The sequence below is a fragment of the Ochotona princeps genome, chromosome 15 (genome assembly GCF_030435755.1).
Source record: "Ochotona princeps isolate mOchPri1 chromosome 15, mOchPri1.hap1, whole genome shotgun sequence".
Lineage (NCBI taxonomy): Eukaryota > Metazoa > Chordata > Mammalia > Lagomorpha > Ochotonidae > Ochotona > Ochotona princeps.
The window spans coordinates 26,239,022-26,258,695 of record NC_080846.1 but is presented as its reverse complement, the minus strand read 5'-3'; the positions used below and the strand labels follow the sequence as shown (position 1 = coordinate 26,258,695).

The following is a 19,674-nucleotide window of genomic DNA, read 5'->3' as shown; positions in this document are numbered from 1 at the left end:
AAACCATATCTCTAGACAATGCCCTAACCACTTTTAAAAAGTACATCACACTGAAATTTGTAAAAGAATTTTTAATAGCAATGAGAGCTATTTTCTGAATGAATGAAATGACATGGTATGCAGTTGCTTTAAGAGAAAGGACACAGAAAAACTGCCTCCTCCTGAAATCTATCAATGGAGAAAACCTAGAAAGTCCATGCCTAGTAAATATCCAAGATATTTCTACTAAAAAGCCAATCTTTGACTAAAAGAATCATCCCTGAGGCACATCCCATATCAGACAGCCTGAGTACAACCCTAGATCCACTTCCAATTTCAGCTTCCTACTAGTGCATATCCTGGAATGAGGCAGGTAGTAACTTAAGTTCTTGAATCCCTGCCACTCTCATGGGAAACCCAGAGTGTGTTCTGGGTTCCTGGTTTCCACCTGCCTCGCTCTGGCTGTTGAAACCATTTAGAGTGTCAATCAGCATGTGGTGACTACAGCCTACTGCTGATGGGGCTGGTAGACTAGCACTGAATGCTGAGTAGACAAGTGACCTGAAGAAGGAGCAGAATTGCTCCAGCTTGGGACGTCATGGTTAGGATCAGCTACATCATTTGCAAGGCTCCATGCAGAGTTCCTTGTGCAAAATTGATGTTCAGTGTTCAGGCAATGGGATCAAAGAATGAGCCCAGGTACAGCATTTATTTCAGCACACAGGAAGAGGGGCTGCATGACTGTGCAGGTCACAGGCGTGTGAAGTCATCACTGTTTGAGATTGTTTTTTGGATGACTTTATCAGTGAGCCTGAGTCCTACATCCCGTTTCCCAAGATCTCCACTCAGGATGGTGTTCTGAATTATGTACAGATTCAGTCACTCAACAAGCATGACTGAACACCAGCTATTGAACATGTGTTGGGATATCTGAATTTAGAAAGATGGGCTTCTTAGGGCAAATGCAGTGGCTCAATAAGCTAATCCCCTGCCCACCAGCACCAGCTCCCATTCATGTCCTGGCTACTCCACTTCCCATCCAGCTTCCTGTTCGTGGCCTGAGAAAGCAGCGGAGGATGGCACTAGTGCTTGTGCCCCAGCACCTGTGTGGGAGACCTGGAAGAGACTCTTGGCTCCTGGTTTCAGATCAGCTCAGCTGAGGCCATTGCAGGCCATTTGGGGAGTGAACCAGTGGATGGAGGGTCTCTCTCTCTCTCTCTCTCTCTCTCTCTCTCTGTCTCTAACTCTGTTTTTCCAATAAAAATAAAGTAAATATTTAAAAAAAAAAAGGAAAGATGGGTTACCTAATATATATCTCCAGGTGTTGCCCTAAGGCATAGTATAGTTAACAATCATGTGTTGGAAGCCTGCTAGGTGCCAGACCTTCTCAGATAGTATGAAGGAAAATCTCTATCCTTTATTTCTTAGCTTCACTATCACACTAAGCACTAATGTACACTAAGCATACTGTCAAGAGCTGCAAAACCCACCCCTACAGTACCATTTGATTTTCTTTTAGTACTCTTGCCATTGACATGATCACATAAAGCTTTCCTCAAAAACCATCTAAGTGGAAGGAAAAGGAGTTATAATGATAAACTTCCCTTTCACGAAGTTTGGTGATGGAGCATGGGAGTGGGAAGATAATTCAGAGTGAGAAGATGCCACTAAAAATGGGAAAAGAGATGGGGGTGGCATGGTGATGTATCACACTGATCCTCCTCCTGCAACGTGAGCATCCCAGTGCCCCAGCTGCTTCACTTCTGATCCAGATCCTTGCTTATAGCCCAAGAAGCAAGGCATGGCTCAAGTCCTTGGGTCCTGGTACCCACATGGAAGACTCTTGGCTCCCAGATTTGGATCAGCTCAGCCCCAACCACTGAAGCCATTGGGGTGTGGATGGAAGATCTATCTGTGTGTGTTTCTCCTTCTGTCTGAATAATTCTTCCTTTCAAATAAAATAGCAACAATAACAACAACAGCAACAATGATAATAATAATAGAATGGAAGGAGAAGGGTGGAACCAGTGAATGGAGAACATACAGGTAAGAACAATAGGCAGAGGAAATATAGAACCAAGGCAACAGATAGTTGACAGTCTGTGCTCAGCAGAGTGACAGCGCCCCAGGTCTGTTCAGTTCTTTCCTGCTTTGATGAACAATGACTTCTAGCCAAGCCTGCACACCACACATCGTTTAATAGTCTGTGCCTTATCACCAGTAACTGTCTTTGCTGAGAAGCCCAGGCATGGTTCACAGCAAAGAAAAAGAGAAAAAAAAATTATGGATCCTTGAAATGGGACTGGTTCATGGTTGGTCAATCAAAAAGTTGAACATTGGGCAGGATCAAAATCGTGATTCTTTATATATATATATATATACATACACACAATGGCTGATCATTATAATACAACATGACAAAAATGGATAATTTGTACTCAAATTGAAAATAGTCTCCATTTTAGCAATAAACTGAATGGCCTGGTTTAGAGATGAGTGTGTTATGCTGAATGGATGTTTCCACTGTAACAACAATGACAAAGCCATTTGGCGGATTGCTCGTTCTCGGGCAAGACATTATTTTTATTGGCCATAGGGAAGTGTCTATTAATAGTTCACATTGTAGGTTCGTGATTCTGTGATTCTCCTTTAAATAAAATGTTTGAGCCTATTTTGAGCTTAAAAATGATTTTTTTTCCCTCTAAATGGGAGTTCAAATTCAGGGCAAGGCTCCCACACATGTCTTATTTAGAAAAATTTTAAAAGATCATCTCCTCATTTTCAGTGCATTTATTTCTAATTAAAAGATGAGTGGGTTTTGAGGCATTTGGGCCTGAGCCTTGTCCCGTGGGATGGACAGCAGCCACTAGAACCTGAACAGCCAAATATTTCCATACCAAACAGCAAGCAACTTGAGACTTAACCTGGCTCTGATTTTCTGTATGACTCCTTTTCCACACTAGGCTTCTTCAAAAAATAAAAAAAAAAAATAAGTTGGAGTATATCAGTGGTCCTCAAACTCTTCTTATAGGAGGACCCCTTCATTGTTTAGTGAAGTATTTTGCTGACTTCCACTTGCTTTTAAATTGATTTTCATTCTGCTACTCACAGCATCTCCTATATGTCTGAAAGTCAGGGAGTTATAATGTACGCATTTGGTCTACTGAAAACATGGGGAGCCCAAGTTAACCTGAGAACCCCTTTAGAAAGATACATTTGCCATTCCAGCCTGCAGGAAAGGGGAAGTGGCCATCTTTTCAGATTTGCTCTCTATGTGTCTTTGGACCTTCGTGTGCAGAACAGCGTGATGGCAATAACAGTCCTAACATTTCCTTGAGCACCTGCTTGGAAAGGGATGATTTTGAAAAATTGGGCCTCAGGAGCAGTGTACAAATTTTCGTTCTTACTAGAGTGTCCAAAGTGAAAAAGGGTTGATTGCATATTAAAGAATGCATAATAATTGTTGACTTTATTTTTTGAATACTCTAAATGAAACATCTAATTTTTCTTAAGCTTGACTAAATTCTAGTCTTCTTTGATTCTCAAAAGGTTGTTATTTCCTGGTGTGGAGAATCTGAGTGGGATAAAGAGAAGATTAAAAGAGGAGGGCCACAATCCAATAGTGCCATTACCGTGAATGACGGTAGTAGAATGAGCAATGACCCTGAACCAGGGCTATAAAAACCAAGGAAAATTATCTGTTTCTGATTATTTTAGTTTAGACTACTTGTTAATAGTATCTGACTATGGTGAATACCACCAACATTCTTTTGCCCTATAAAATTCTAGAAAGGGATACTTTGCTCAATCATATTTTTTCTATCAACAACAATTTGCCATAGATACATGGGTCAACAATTTTTTTGAAAAAATGAAAGGAGGGACCCGTAGCATTAGCACTAGATAGATGACAATAATCATTTCTTAGAAAGTCCTTCTACCTCGTGCTTTAAACTTATAATCTCAATATTGCTAAATTGTGACTATATTGCTTAATTAAGAATTCCAATTTCTCTTTAGCTAAATTAACCAGCTTTCACTGTGTGTAGTGCCTGCTCCAAAGGACTCAATAAGGCCCAGCAGGATGGCTCAGTGTCTAAATTCTCAGCCTGCAATCACTGGGATCCCATATGGGCACTGGTTCCTCTCCTGGATGCTCCACTTCCCTTCTATTTCTCTGCTTGTGGCCTGGGAAAACAGTAGAGATGGCCCAAGTCCTTGGGACCCTGTACCCACATGGGAGACCTGGAGGAAGCTCCTGACTCCTGGCTTCAAATCGGCTCAGCTCCAGCTGAGCCAGCAGATGGATGACCTTTGTCTCTCCTCTCTGTAGATCTGCCTTTCCAATAAAAAAATAAATAAATGAATATTTTTTTTAAAAAAAAAGGACTAGGAATATGAAACATGAGATGTTGAGATGTTTGAAAAAAAGAAAGGACGCAATAGACTTGTGTATGCCAATGTTTTTCAGTGTGGCATAGCAACAGAAAATCATTTACACAATGAGCATAAGAGACGCACCTGTCCTTTTTTAAAAAGTCATAATAATCTATACTTAGAAACTACCCCAGGGAACTTGGAAAATGTCTCAAAAATGTTACAGGAGGATGACTAAGAACCCGTATGTGATCATCAGAGGATATCTTAGGATAAGGGATCATGAGCGGTTGGGAATTACCTAATTTGGTTACTCTATACTATATACATGTGCTGAAAGATCGTAATGTACCCCATAAAAATGTACAAATACATATGTTGATTTAAAAATTTAATTTAAAAGAAGACATCTCCACATGGAGGAGACCTGTATGTTAAATTGCAGGTTGCCCCTCGGGTGACTTCTTCATGTGTCTGTTTTAATCCCTTTGGCATCCCAGAACAACAGGAAAGTTTGAAAACTGAATTCGGAAAAGGAGACAGATGGACTCTCTAGTTTCAAGGATTTTTTTTTTCTCTGCCTTTTTCCCCGTTTGCCAGAAGATGGAATTAATCTGTATACTTCTCTGGTTTGCGAGAAGCTTATGTATATCCTAACCTTGAGGTCTCTCAATTGGATTGGTACCCAAAGGCTCACCTGTGGCTTTCCAGACAGGAAAGAAAAATGTTAGCAGTGTGCATGATGTCCTTGTTTAAAGGTTTCTATTAGTCACTTAAGTTGATGCTTCTATTTTCTTTCTAACTATAGCAACCTTGGAGCAAGAGTCTGTAACATGCCATCTGTTTTTCAGGGATTTTTCTCATAATTCTATCTGTATTAGAGAGGTTTTCCACTCACTGGTTCACTCCCCATAGCCACAATGATTAGGGCTGGGCCGTGCCAAAGCCAGAAGCCAGGAGCCAAGAGCTCCTTCCAGGTCTCCTGCATGTGTGCAGGGGCCCAAACATTGTGGGTTATCTTCCCACAGGTTTTGCTAGGCTATTAGCAGGGAGTGGGATAGGAAGTAGAGCAACCTAGACGCCAGCTGGCACCCATATGGGATGCCAATATCACGGGAAGCAGCTTTATCCACTTTGTCACAATGCCATCCCTGATATATATATATATGTGTATATATATATATATATAATATGTATATATATATAATTTTTTACAATTCTAAACAATGAAATCGTGATATGTTTAAAATTCTTCAAAGCCACACAACAGTTTTAATATAGTTGTCTTTGCCTACACATTACACACTAGGCCTAAAATCTTTGATCGTAGAAGAGCAATATCAAAATTTGCAAATTGGGGATTATTGGCTTGTAAGAAAATTCTGGGGGGAAAAAGTAGGATATTTTTCAAAAATGCTATTTGAATTTTATTTATTTATTTGAGAGGGAGACAGAGGAAGAGAGAGAGAGAAAACAAGTAGCTGCCCTTGACCAGTTAAGATGCCAGATTGGCACCTCTATTCCCTAATAGAAGGAGGACTCCCAGGGAAACAGTTAAACTTACCTTTACATTAAGATACTACATTTTTTATCTTTGTTTATACCTACAATTACATAAATAATAGCAGATGTATGTACTCAAACAGCAGAATGTTCAACTTGTAACTGTTGCTAAAGGACTATACTACTGTAATAATATGGGAGAAAAGCAGGGGATGGGAAAATAGGAAGAGAGAAAGAGGAAGGCAAAGGAGAATTCCCTATAACTGCAAAAATTGTATCACGGAAAATAATAAAAATAATTTTCCTAAAAAGATGGCAGCTTGGGCTTGACATTTGCTTCCAGCTCCTGACTCAGACTTGCTGCTGGTGCAGATTCCGAGAGGTGGCGATGATGGCTGAGTGCCTGGACCCCCTGGGAGATCCGGGAAGACCTCCTGGCTTCTGCCTTCCGCACTTGGTACAGGCATTCAGGGAGTGAACCAGCAAATAGAAGATAGCCCTGTCTCTCCCTACCACTTTCAGTTACATGAAAATTTAAAAAAAAAAAAAAAAAAAACAACTTTTTAAAATTACAGTAAGAAAGCATTGCATCATTTTTCTTCAAAGCATATGCAGGAATGTTTCCCCTTCTAACTTACAATTTTACAGATAAAATATACATCCAAAAATAGTTGCTGGGTTCGCACGGCTGAGGTTTCTTTTCTGTCCAACAAAATATTTTGCAATGTTGTTTACAAGACATTTGCACCAAGCATTTTTTAAAAACATTGAAATTACTTCTATTCCCATGTTAGCAAAATCCAGTTTGCTTATACCTGCTATTTCTAATGTCTTATGCAACAGCTGACCGTAATATCGAGGGTAACATCAGCATGCTTTGAAAAGGAAATGAAGGACAAAGCGGAAACCTTTGTTCTGGGAAAACGGCAAAGTTTATAAGAATTACATGAAAACTAAGTTATGACTTTGGGCACACTTCTGTAATAGATACTTGATTCTTTTAAAAATTTAAACTATTATATCATTTTAATTGTAATTTAAATATATATATATTAAAATGAAAGCCAGCTACCTCACAATTGTATTCACTGTTAATATTTTCCCCCTTCCTTAAGAGCAAGAACATTGGATATAACTAAATCCTTCCCCAGCAGTTTCTTCTCCCTACTCAGAGACAGCCACTATCTTCCAGATGCAGCCTCTTATTCCTATAGATATCCTTTTTAAGATTTCTTCATTAATTTAAAAGACAGAGTTACAAAGAGTAAGAGAGAGAGACAGAGAGAGAAAGATGTTCCTTCTGCTGGTTCACTCCCCAAATGACTACAATGGCTGGAACTGGACTAGTCCAAAACCAGGAGCCAGGAGCTTCTTCGGGGTCTCCATGGAGGTGGCAGGGGTTCAAGGTTTTGAACCATCCTCTGATGCTTTCCCAGACACATTTGCAGAAAGCTGGAGCAACTGGAACTTAAATAGGAGCCTATATGGAAATGCTGGAAACTCAGATAACAGCTTTATGTGCTAGGCCACAGCCTCACCTGCAATTATATTTTTTATGGAATATGTCCTTGTATATGAGACAAATCTCCAGAAAGTTCATGGAAACTGTATATCATGAGAGAGCTATGCATAAACTTGGAAGATTTTTTACACCAAAAATAAACTCATCTTTTAATTTTTAATACCAAAAATAAGTTCATCTTAATTTTGGGGTTTTTCCAAACAAAAAGTGCATTGTCTATGTGCAAAACCTACTTAAAATGATTTCAAAGATAAAATTTCCACTTGGCATAATTTTGTCAACTATAACCTTATTGTTTCCCTGTATGTCTGTTAACACTAGTTTTATTCTTATTTGTAATACTACAAATAATCACAAATTTGTAATACTTCCAAATAATCACAAAGACCCCTGTAACTAGTGAATTTCAAATATCTCTGAATTCAGGACTTTCAAATATCCTGAATTCAAATATCCTGAATTCAGGACTTTTGCTTTACTTTTTGTTGTTGTTGTTTCATTTTATGACCCAATTTCATAGTCTGGGATTTTCCCAATCCCTCCCCACACTTGGGGACAAAACTCTCAAAACAGGTATGACTTTGTATGGCATGTTTGTTTTTGAGACCCTAACACAAAGTCCTCTTTGTAAAATAGATTGTGCCTATTGAATCTTCGAAGTAGTTGCCACGACACCCTTTTATTTCTGCCCTGCCGGAGGTTAACTGAGTGCTAACCTGAGTGTTCAGGAGAAACTGGCTGTTTTATCAGGAGGGAGCTATGAAACTGGAGATGGCATCTGGTCTGTTGGATTTCATTCCTCACACCTATGTTGGAAAAAGTTGTCTGTGTTTAAGACACTCATTCCGAATCAGCACATTTATGTGCAAGTCTCCCTCCTCGCTCGGACATCTGCCTGAGGACCTGGGAAAATCTCGACTGGGGAGTCGGACACAGCTGATCGCTAGACCCAAATGAGAACCGCAGACGTTAGCCTCACATGACGCATGCCCAAGCCTTTGGAGCTTTACCCATGAGGCACATTAGCATCCACACCTTTTGTTCTAAATTTACTGTACCAAACTTTACCAAAAGCATTCCAGATTTGAAAATAATACAACGCAAAGGAGCCTGAGTCCCATTGTTAGCCCAGCAGTGAGTCACCACTGCAGAATTTCTTCTGTCTACTGATTAGACCGGATGCGGGCTGGGTGGTGCAGCAGGAAAAGCTGTTGCTCTCGGCATGTGTGAGTTAATAGTCACAAAAGGTCACAATTTTAACATGTTAAAAACCAAATCACGATCCCGGGCATCTGTAGCTTGGGGTGTGTGTGTGTGTGTGTGTGTGTGTTGTTTTGTTTTTTTTTTTTTTTTCAGACTCTCCTGGCAGCAGAGGGAAAATGCTACACTTTCCCCCCCTCTTCTAACCTGAGTTTATTCCCAGCTGACACGGCTACGTGCTTCCATGCATGGAGGCTGAGATGACATTGATTTTTGTGTTTGACAGGGCTCTTGTGATGCCGACAGAGTATGTCTGAATCCTCCATAGCCTGGCCACATGCAGAGTTCCTTATTTTGTGACCACGAACATGTTTCCAATGGAGGGAATTACGTTCTTGCTCAGCATTGGATGAAACTGAAATAGGATCAACAAGTAACTGATCATCCAGACCAAGGCACTGCTGAGACTAAAAACCTGGTTCAATTAATAATCAGACCAGGGCAAGAAAAGTGAATCAATGCTGTTCCAGGCAAATGAGAACGTAATCAGCCTAGCTATGGTGTCACCTAAGTACTTGGGAAGAGAACAATGCAACATTTACTTAGTGCTCACTAAAGGACAGCTTCCACGTTAAATAATTAGTAATTTATTTCCTTTGAACCATGCCAGGGTTGAAGCCTTATTAGGGAAACAGCTGCTCACTAGAAGTGATGTTCAAATGTTTCTGTGTACAATGGAAAACTTTTTGAAAACAAAATCTTCCATAAACCACCAAACACTGAAAACCAATTTTTAAAAAAAAAAAAAAAAGTAAAACAAAAGCAGTAACTGCTGGAGTGAAAGCTGGGGTTAAGAGCTGGTCCCTTGAGCTCCACCAGCTCCTCTGTCCTGCCGGAGACCCTTGGGAACCGCTGTGGATGCTGAGCCCTGAATATGCTCTGATTTATCCAATCCTTCACAGCCTAGTGGTGTTTGTCAATGCTGTCATTCTAAAGTGAAGAAAGCCACACTGGAAAAGATGAAGTGGCTTGGCTAAGATCATGTAGCTGGGGTCAACAGCAAGGATTCAGACTTGGATCCAACCCCTCTAGTTTCTGCCCCATCAGCTTGCCTCCATGGTAGCTGTCTTCAAGGCTGCCCAATATTTAGAGACAGGCTTGGTGCTTTCCCCCACACTCGCCTAACCTGGACAATCCTCTGCAAGGCTCGTCCTTAGCCCTCCAAGAACTTCCAGACTTCGCTGGAGACCAATCCTATTTGACCAGATAGTATCAAGGGGACACAATAATAGCTAAGGTTATAGTATTGCAGGGACACAATAATAGCTAAGTTAATGGTATTGCTATGTGCTTGGCTATGTGATAAACACTTCAAGCAGATTATCCCATCCATGTCTCACAATAATATTAGGAAGTTAATATTCTTTTCATCTTGTATTTTTCAGATGAGAATACTGAGCATTGTACAGGTTCTATACTAAGGGAAAATGGCAAGTAAAATGTACAAACAAATTTTATCTTGACAACCAATATGATGTTCTCACATTGTACCACCGGTCACTGTGATCCCATTGGTAATGAATGTGAGTCCTTTCAAACCCACTGCTGCTCTCACAGCTAACTGGAGTCCTCTTGGTACTTTATTTGCTCTATGATTGGATCTATTCAACTATCGATGCTCAGTATCAAAGCCTCATGTGATATACATCACCTAGAAAACAGATTAATACCTAAAGAGAATTCTTTAAGTGGGAACTGTGATTTTAATTTGAACAATGATAACAACCTACCACATTCTGTCTGGTGGTGGTTCAGCCATTTTTGGTAACCATAGACCTATTCATTAGAACCATCATCCTGATTACCATGGGCATCTTTTAAAAGTTTAAACTTGGTTGTCTATAAATTATTGGAGATCAAGGTTATGTCTGCTCCTCAAGTTGAAGCTAGATGATGTCTTTTGAAGTAATGGCACAGCTTGCCTATTTGTTAAGTTTCTGAACCAGCTTGGATTAGGTACACTGCATGAATGACATAGAGCCAGATTTCAACAAATGCATGGAGCCCTGTCTGACCAGAGCATTGCCTTGGAGCTAGATCAGAGCTCCTTGGAGAGAGAATTACTACAGAACTCTGTTGGTGTTCCCTAATTTATCTTTGTCCACTTCTTTCACAAATATATTTTGTTTGCAGACGCTAGTTTCTTGAGTAATTTTTAGTATAGCCAATCTATTAAAAGACAGTATTTGCCTTATAGCATAATAAAATCTGAAGGGCAATCCTGGACTTTTAAGTTCTTATAAAGGTCAACAGAGCACTATGTATACACCAATGTACATAAATGTGATTGTGATGAGTTTCTGGATGTGAATCAGCCTCTACTCAATGCGTCCTGGGATTCCCTTTGTTGTCCCTCAGCCCTGAGCTTTTCTATTTTCACATGACATGAAAATAGTGTGACCTAAGTAACCTGCTTGACAGGTATTCTACTCAACCACGACTAGTAGATAATTTTCACTGTTGCCAAAATAGGACTAGGAAATTACGCATGCCTTAAAATTATTTCCACCTAGTTGGCAATAATTTTAGATTAGATAATATATAATATGATATCAAATTCATTATGATTAAGACCCTAACTTCTCCCTACCATTTGCTGTAATTTTTATAAATAAATTCCCTAGTAGTAACGCATCCTTTTCCCTATCTTTTTCTATTATTTTTTATAAACAACTTATACAAATATTAAACTTCTGGAAGACACAATGCTGCAAGTGAAAAATAGAAGATTAATATATTGAATGGTAGAAATAGTAATTCAATACACAACACATGAAAATGTTGTTAAAACTAGGGAGATGAAATGAATAGAAATACACAGAACAGCTCTGCATTTAGCTATAAAAATGGATAAAGGTGTAATATTCACACTCAAACATATCCCGCTGACTTTTTAATTAACTTGCACCTTTACTCATTATCTTGAAAGTCTTGGTGGGTAGCAGACACCATGTAGGCACTGTGGGACCTTCCCACGAAGGCCCCGACACATATGAGTTCAATGGTCTATAATATTCAGTTCAAAGGAGAAAATTAGCCTGCTAATCAGATCTCAGCGGAATAGGCAGCACACTCTAAGAACAAAATAGTCTGCAGAAGGAGGCTAGATTGGTGACTGACAGGGAAACCAGGCTGCACAGAAATACTGAGTGTTCACAGGATGTTTAGTCTAGAGAAGAAAAGATTGTGAGACTTTGATGGTTGTTTTCCAGCATTTAGAAACTATTGTGTGACTAGAAGAGGAGCCTTCAGACTTTTTTGGTTTATTTGAGTTGAATCAGGGGGATAAACTTTAGAGAGGGCCAGACTTCATTCTGATGTCTTCAGACGTTTTTCTGCCAACCTCGGAAAAGGCTGCCTGTAGCAGTACCTTTCCCCAGAGTGTTCCATCAAAAGCCGGTGAACTGTCCATCGTATCTGGGAAAGCTGTATCTCATCCATGCATGGTCTGAATGATTTCTGAGGATGCTTCTGATGCTAAACCTTCCCAAATTTAGTGGGAAGTAACAGAAATGTTTAGATACCTTCCTAAAGCCTTCAGATTGTCAAAAACTTTGCCATCCCACAACTAATATATTGCTTCTTCATTCCCCTATCATTTCCCCACTTACCAGCTGAAATGAACTTGACTGAGTTCATAGAATATCATGATAAGTATTCCAACTTAGGGTCAAACAGTTACTAAAAATTCAAAACTAAGCTGTATTTCCACTGATGCACCAATTGTACATGTAAATACAAATGCTGAAAAGAACATGACAAAAAAGAAAGAAAAATCTTTGCTTTAGAGTAAATGGTCAGAGGAAGTCCACAAGTCAGAGCATATGAGGTTACACACAGCGTCTACAGCTCAGCAGGGTAACCATGACCCCCAGGTTTGGGACAGCACCAAGGGAAGGGAGGCACTCCTAACCTCTCAGAAGCTGCCCTGATAGTCACTGTAGCTGTCTCTCCAGGACTCACGTCCAAGGCAACATCTTCTGCACACCTGCTATGTCTTTGTGTGTGCCCAAATGTCACCATCAGACACTAACCATGATGCTAACTGTAATCGCATGCCCTGTTGGTCATTTCTGTTGTCAGCTTCTGACCAGCGAGCACTCTGGTCAGTAAGTAGTCTTCACTACAAAGGAATAATTACTTCTTAGGTAAAAGGTCCATGGAATATCCTTGTCAACAAGTTGTTGTCCCCCAAAAAGTATGAATTTACCTTTTTCTTCTTGCTAAATGCATCATTTTGACATCATGTGGAACCTGCCTGAAACATCACTGTTTGGAAAGGTGAAGTGTTATAGATTTAATATATGGAGAATAACAAGTAAAGAGACACAAGGCCAATCTTAGACTAGAAATCATATTGCAGAGGTATATATCATATTTTAAAGTTGACTCTATTAAGTGCTCTGAAAATTATTTTGAATGGTACTAACAACCAATAGGAAAATTGGCCAAAACATAGACTAAACTATGACATAGAGTTAGTTGTGTGATTGCAGAATTATGAAGACCGTCCAAGACTCCAAATTGTTACTAATAGTGAGGTTGCTGTTCCCTGAACAGAAATATCAGATTAATGTCTGATGACTTGACCAAACTAAAGAACTCTAATTACAAGGGAGCAAAATGTGATCTAAGTATTGTATATAAGGAAATACCATGAGAAGCGTCATTTTTTCTCATGAGAGCAGTTGCCTACTAAGTCGATGACAAAGAGGATGCTTGGCAGCCAGTGGTGATAATGGACAAAACAAGAGGGAACAGCAACAACAACAAAAGCAGGAGCCAGTTCCCCTGTTCCAGCTGATTTAAAGACCCACCCACTATTACGTTTGGATACCTATGACACCTAAGGCTTGGGTTTCCATAGCACACTGGAGAACATTCCTGGGTAGACTTTTTTTTGTACTTGTAGAAATGGCAACACTTCATAGCTGACTTTTGTTCAGGTAACTTACTTTAATTGACTTTAATAAAAATATATAAACATAAGATGAATGGCAGACCCAGCACGATAGCGTAGTGGTTAAAGTCCTCGCCTTGCATGAGCCCGGATCCCATATGGGCACCAGTTCTAATCCCAGCAGCCCCACTTCCCATCCAGCTCCCTGTTTGTGGCTTTGGAAAGCAGTTGAGGACGGCCCAAAGCTTGGGACCCTGCACCCGCGTGAGAGACCTGTAAGAGCTCCTGGCTCCTGGCTTCGGACTGGCCCAACACTGTCCGTTGCGGTCACTTGGGGAGTGAACCATCGGACAGAAGATCTTCTTCTCTATGTCTCCTCCTCTCTGTATATCCGCCTTTCCAATAAAAATAAATAAATATTTAAAACCAAAACAAAGATGACTGGCAAGGCACCTAAGAAATACTACTACTACTTCAACTACGTTGAATTTGTTTAAGCCTCACTACTACCTTAGAGTAGATATATCCTTTTCCTGGTTTACCAAAAGAGGAAGCAAAGTCACAGAGATCCTTAAGGAACATTCTCAAGGTTGCACCAGTAAGAATTGGCAAAGGAAGTATTTATTTATTTATTTATTTATTTATTTTTAAGATTTTTTTATTATTATTGGAAAGCCGGATGTACAGAGAGGAGGAGAGACAGAGAGGAAGATCTTCCATCCGATGATTCACTCCCCAAGTGAGCCGCAACGGGCCGGTGCTGTGCCGATCCCAAGCCGGGAACCAGGAACCTCTTCCAGGTCTCCCACGCGGGTGCAGGGTCCCAAAGCTTTGGGCCGTCCTCAACTGCTTTCCCAGGCCACAAGCAGGGAGCTGGATGGGAAGTGGAGCTGCCGGGATTAGAACCGGCGCCCACATGGGATCCCGGGGCTTTCAAGGCGAGGACTTTAGCCACTACGCCACGCCGCCGGGCCCGGCAAAGGAAGTATTTAAACCCAGTTTGGCTAGTTACAAAGTCTGATGTTTAACCATAGAGCTATTATCATCTCCCCATTCATCAAGTGCTTGTAGTATGTACAGGCATGGTTTTAAACCCTTATTGTATATGTTGACATATTAAATTATTGAGACATTTGGAGGAGAGATAACAAAGGACTCTAGGTCAACTTCTGTGTGTTTTTGTTATAACATCCTGACTTAAACATAGTCTGTATGCTACTGGAGATTCTAGGATATTAGCACAAGAAGATTACTTCATTCTCTTTTCCTTTGCAGGGGTGGAATGGTCCAAACGAGTGAGCAGTATGAATTTGTTCATCATGCGCTGTGCCTGTATGAGAGCAGACTTTCAGCAGAAACCGTCCAGTGATTCACTACAGACTTAGCAGACCACCAAGCTCCTTGGGTAATGAATCCAATGACCCAACTGAGACTACTGTAAGGAGTTTCCTGCCATGGAAGGAAGGCAAGGCTCTCCAGCCAGACCTCTGGGTCTGGAAGATTTGGCAATACGCTCAAAGATTGCCAGCCCTTTGTGTATATGAATGCAATTGTAGGCATCCCTCACGTGTTTCTGAAGGCCCTATGTTGATGGGGGTATGAGATATTTCTCGCACAGCGTAAGGCAGATCTTGTTTTGTCTACATTGACTGCACACAAGACATATGTGTGTAGTATTCAGTGATCTGTGTCATCGGGTGATGACTGAAAGAGCTGCTAAAGAAATTATTATTGTGTGTTTAGATGCTTTAATGTTTGCAAAGTCTGTCTTGTGAATGGACTGTCAGCTAAACAAACTATTCCTGTTTTAAGTGCTATTACCTTTCTCAGTTACCAGAATCTTGCTGCTGAAGTTGCAAGTGATTGATAATGAATTTTTAACAAGTAAGTTTTTGTTTTTGAAAAAGAAATCAAAAGCAGTAACTATTTTATATGAAGATGTGTCTTGATAATATTACCCACTACATGTGTATTTACAATACCTCCTATCACAGAGCACAATGATTGTCATCGGGTATTTATGTATTTACTCTCTATTATTGAGCATAGAGATAGCTCCTGCTCCAGAACACTACGCAATGTATTTCTGTATCATGAGTTATTTTACTTTAAAGGGAAAAACAAATTTGTAGCAAACGTGAAGTATCAAGAGTTTTCCATCCTTGTCTCTCTTTTACTAAGAATGGATTTTTGAATATGTCAACCACCTGGACTCTCTCTCCCAGTCGAAGGCAGATGCCTTTGGGAATGATGTAATCTCCTATTTCCAGAAGCTCCTCTTAAGGACACTGCCCTGTAGGTCCTGAAATTTCTGAAAGGTTTTAATCCTCCAGAAACAAAGTTCAGACAACTAAACTCAGCAAACACTAGATGTTCTGCTCAAATATGAATTTTTATTGCAGCAATGTTGACTTTCTTTCGTACTGCCAATAAACTACTCTTAATACAACATATTGAGCAAATTGTATTCTTTTCCCCTCCCCCTGCCGCCATTTGGAGAGAAGCCATCAATGGTTTGGGGAAGCCTAAAGTAGACAGTGTGATGGGCTTAATTTTAGTTTCTGAGTCTCCATCGTGGAGAAGACTATCTCAAAATGTAATAGTGTCATCACTTGGGAGATATTGATGTCAAAGTGCCATCATTATGTGGTTTTCCTTGACAGACTCTCAGCATACCATCATCAAAACGGTATATGTTTATGTCTTTATTTCACTTGTCACAGACCCTCAGAAATTGCATGCTTTGTGTTCATTCATCAGGATCACATCACCTGGAGAGATGTCATGTTGCAGGAACATTTAGTTACCCTCCTTTACAATTCCTCCTTCCCTCTTGAGGTTACGGAGCAGTCACGAGCCAAGCAGACAGCAGGTGAAGATGTTATGAGGTTGAATCTGCTCCTAAAGGTTGGTTCTACATTTCAAAAAATGAAAGAAAATTGCAATCCCTTCTTTCTAAGGAAACAGACAAAAGGACACTGGTGTAAAACTTCCCCAAACAATTCAATTGGAGGAAGTGCTCGTCACTGACTTTTCCCCCACCATGAAGGCACATTTCCTTCCTAGCCTTTGCTTCTCTTATCTGGGAGAAATTTTTTTTCCCCCAAACGAAGCATGAACCGTTGTTAAGTGGAAAATGGAGGCTGAATTTTACATGGCGATTCTTAGCTGCTTCATCTTCGGGAACTTGGGTGAGTTTCCTGAGGGTTTCTCCCACATCTAGCCGAGGAAGAGTCCTCAGCCTTAGAAAAGTATCCAGAAAAAAAAAAAAATGCAGCCATGGAGTCAGATCTCCATTACAATTTAGCCAAAGACCGAGAAGGGAGAAATCAAAGGAGCCAGCTGTGCCCAAACTGTCGAGATTTCTCTCCTAAAGAAAATAAACGCTGTGTTTCTGTCCTCTCCAGTGCCTCAGGCAGCCCCTGAAATGGCACCGTTAGAGCAGAAAGAACTCTAAGGAGAAACTATTTGTTATTTTTAACAGCCTGTATAGAATTCTCCATGCTTTTCCCCAATCAGGTGATAGGGGTGTGTGTGTGTATGTGTGTGTGTGTGTGTGTGTGTGTGTGTGTGTATGTGTCTTAAAGAAAATGTAAGGAATATGATTCAAGGGGTAACAAATGTGGTGTTGCCTTTGGAAGTTGTCATTTGGAAGGGCTGGGTGTTTCTATGGAAAAATTGGACAATTTCAGTGAATGCTCCACAAAAGTGGTTTCTGAGGCTGCCTATCTCAGTTTCGAGTGATAATCTTGTCACAATTGGCTTTCTCACATGAAATGAAGATTTTTCCAAAAAAAAAAAAAAAAGAAGAAGAAGAAGAAGATATAGCAGTGTCTGAGGGAAGTTTGTAGATAGTGTCACAAGGTAAATGCTCTTTTCCAGAAGCACAAGAAAATTAGTTTGTGATGACATTGTCCTTGGTTCCTGATAGGCAGGATGTTGTGTTTGGAAAAATGAGAAGTTTTTTTTAAATATATATACAATTTAAAAGATTGTTCAAACTATACACTTTGTATATACATGTTTATTGTGATGTGACTTTAAGGGTAGGAAAGAGTTTGGTTTTTGATTTCTTTTTATGTTGGGAGAGAAGGTGATATGGAGAGAATCAATAGTTTAAAAGGGAAATTCAGCTTTTGAATATATTTAACTAATTGGGCCAAAATAGAAGATATTACGCCATATCCTCTGGAATTGCCTTTCATTTTCCAAAAGAAAGCCATTTTTATTGGATGGTTTTGTTTCTTTTCCAAGCTTCCCTTCATTACTTCAGTGTGTTTTCTTCCTTAAATCATATGAAAGCTGAAAAAACCATGGAGTTAAGTGTGCCATTTTGGATTTTCAGTCACGTGTGTTGACATCTGGGAAAGTTCATTTGGAGTGACAATAATAGTGAGACACAAATACACGTAGGGATTTTACTAGGCTGTTTGGTGGATAGGTTATTCTGTGTTTCAGGGGTCTTATGCCTTACTTACTACACAGTACTTGACTAGCTTTTCATCTTCCAGAGGGCTTTCAGATTGTGCACGTGCAAAAGCAACAATGCCTTTTCCTCAATGAGAAAGTGGTGGTGGGCTCGTGCAATGGGACCAGCCAGAACCAGCAGTGGCGATGGACTGAGGATGGGAAGCTTCTTCATGCCAAGTCTGCTCAGTGCCTAGGTGTCTCCAACACCTCAGGTGGCCCTTCAAGAGCAGCCACCGTCACCAGCTGCTCCCAGGCGCCCTGGTGGACCTGCTATGAGCAGGAAGGGTTCCTGGAGATGGAAAATGCCTCCTTCTTTCTCAAGAAACAAGGTCCCAGGGTAGTTGTCAAGAAAGGCAAGAAATATCTCCATAGTTGGATGAAAATAGATGTCAACACTGAGGGAAAACTGGTCAATGGAAGCCTCTGCTTGAAAAAAGGTGAGCTATTCATTCCAGGATTCATTGTGAAAGGTCCTTCTGCTAATACCTTATGTTGACACGTTCATAGATGATATCCATGTCCTGACATATTTCCTATGGAAGATGCAAAGCTTCATTGCTCTCACTAAAATAAACCAAACTTTTCTGTTTCAATCCTTTCTTTCTTCTCTTGCTTATTTCAACCAATGTTTCTTCATTTTCTCTTTACTATGGTTGAGTGCTTTTAGATACGGAAATGTTTGTCCAGGCATATACCCAGCACAAACATATGTAATGATGAAAGTCAGTGATGAGGAAATTGTTCAATTTTGCTGACCAAAGCAGTTCTATTCTCTGATGATAAGGAACACATCATTGTAAGTACAAGGATACTTGGATGTTTGTCAACAAGAAAATTAAAAGATAAGCTTTCGTAGGTGCCAAAGTTTTTAAATCTGTTCAGAATACACATTTTCCCTGAGCTCTTTAAGACAATATTAAACATTAAAATGTTTGTTGGTGAGACCAGGAAGACAAAAAATTGTGCTTTGCAAAATCTCTTGTATTGATGTGTAAGGATTGATTCTTTGGAAGTTAACATGCTTTTGAAATGCTAGGAGTTAATGTACCTCCATAGAGCTTTCTAATCTGTTGAGCATCAACAGATTCTTATTTTTTGGTATTCAAATTATTAACACATGGAACCATTCATACACTGATGCCCAGGCTGGTACAATACACATCTCACTAGTGAGCTGATAATCTTTATCTCTGGAACGTACTTGCAGCTTGATCTTGCAGTTAACCATTTTGTTGCAAAAATTACTCCTTCACTGGAGATTTTCCTTAGCATGTTGTAATATGTAAACCAACAGCATCACAGAGTTGACAGGTCCCTGGAGAGATTAGTCAGGAATGAAGTTCCTCATTCAGGAGTCTGAACGTAGGCAAGCTGAAGTAAAGCGCCACGGATGCATTAATAGCACACCTATGCTGATAATCCTATTCCTTAACTTGTTATCTAACGTACACGCTGTTCACACCAGCAGTCCTCAAACACTGCACTACTGGCTTGACCTAACCAGTGCCTAAGTTCACCTAGAGGAGCAAAGAGAAGACCTGTTAAAGCATAAATTCCCAGGATGCCTTTCCATCATTTCTTCCCCACCCCACCCCCACCAACCACCTCTAAGTTTCTGCTTCAAGAAATACAGAATTGTGCATGATATTTAAAACTTTTAACA

The 19,674-nt window shown here is 40.1% G+C and overlaps 2 protein-coding genes across 4 annotated transcripts in view; both read left to right on the top strand.

Moving 5' to 3' along the window:
- PTPRR (protein tyrosine phosphatase receptor type R) overlaps positions 1 to 15,998 on the top strand; it is a 218,430-nt gene extending 202,432 nt beyond the window's left edge. For all 3 annotated transcript variants that reach the window (XM_004583029.2, XM_058673533.1, XM_058673532.1), the window contains one exon: positions 14,817 to 15,998. In XM_004583029.2, coding sequence (XP_004583086.2) covers positions 14,817 to 14,910 — 94 coding nt within the window. In that variant the 3' untranslated portion in view covers positions 14,911 to 15,998. The remainder of the gene's footprint in view (positions 1 to 14,816) is intronic.
- Positions 15,999 to 16,638: 640 nt separating this feature from the next.
- The window catches only part of PTPRB (protein tyrosine phosphatase receptor type B), a 99,746-nt gene continuing 96,710 nt past the window's right edge, over positions 16,639 to 19,674 (top strand). Inside the window, exons 1-2 of the mRNA XM_058673342.1 lie at positions 16,639 to 16,732; positions 18,053 to 18,448. Of these exons, the coding sequence (XP_058529325.1) occupies positions 16,678 to 16,732; positions 18,053 to 18,448 (451 nt within the window). The 5' untranslated portion in view covers positions 16,639 to 16,677. The remainder of the gene's footprint in view (positions 16,733 to 18,052; positions 18,449 to 19,674) is intronic.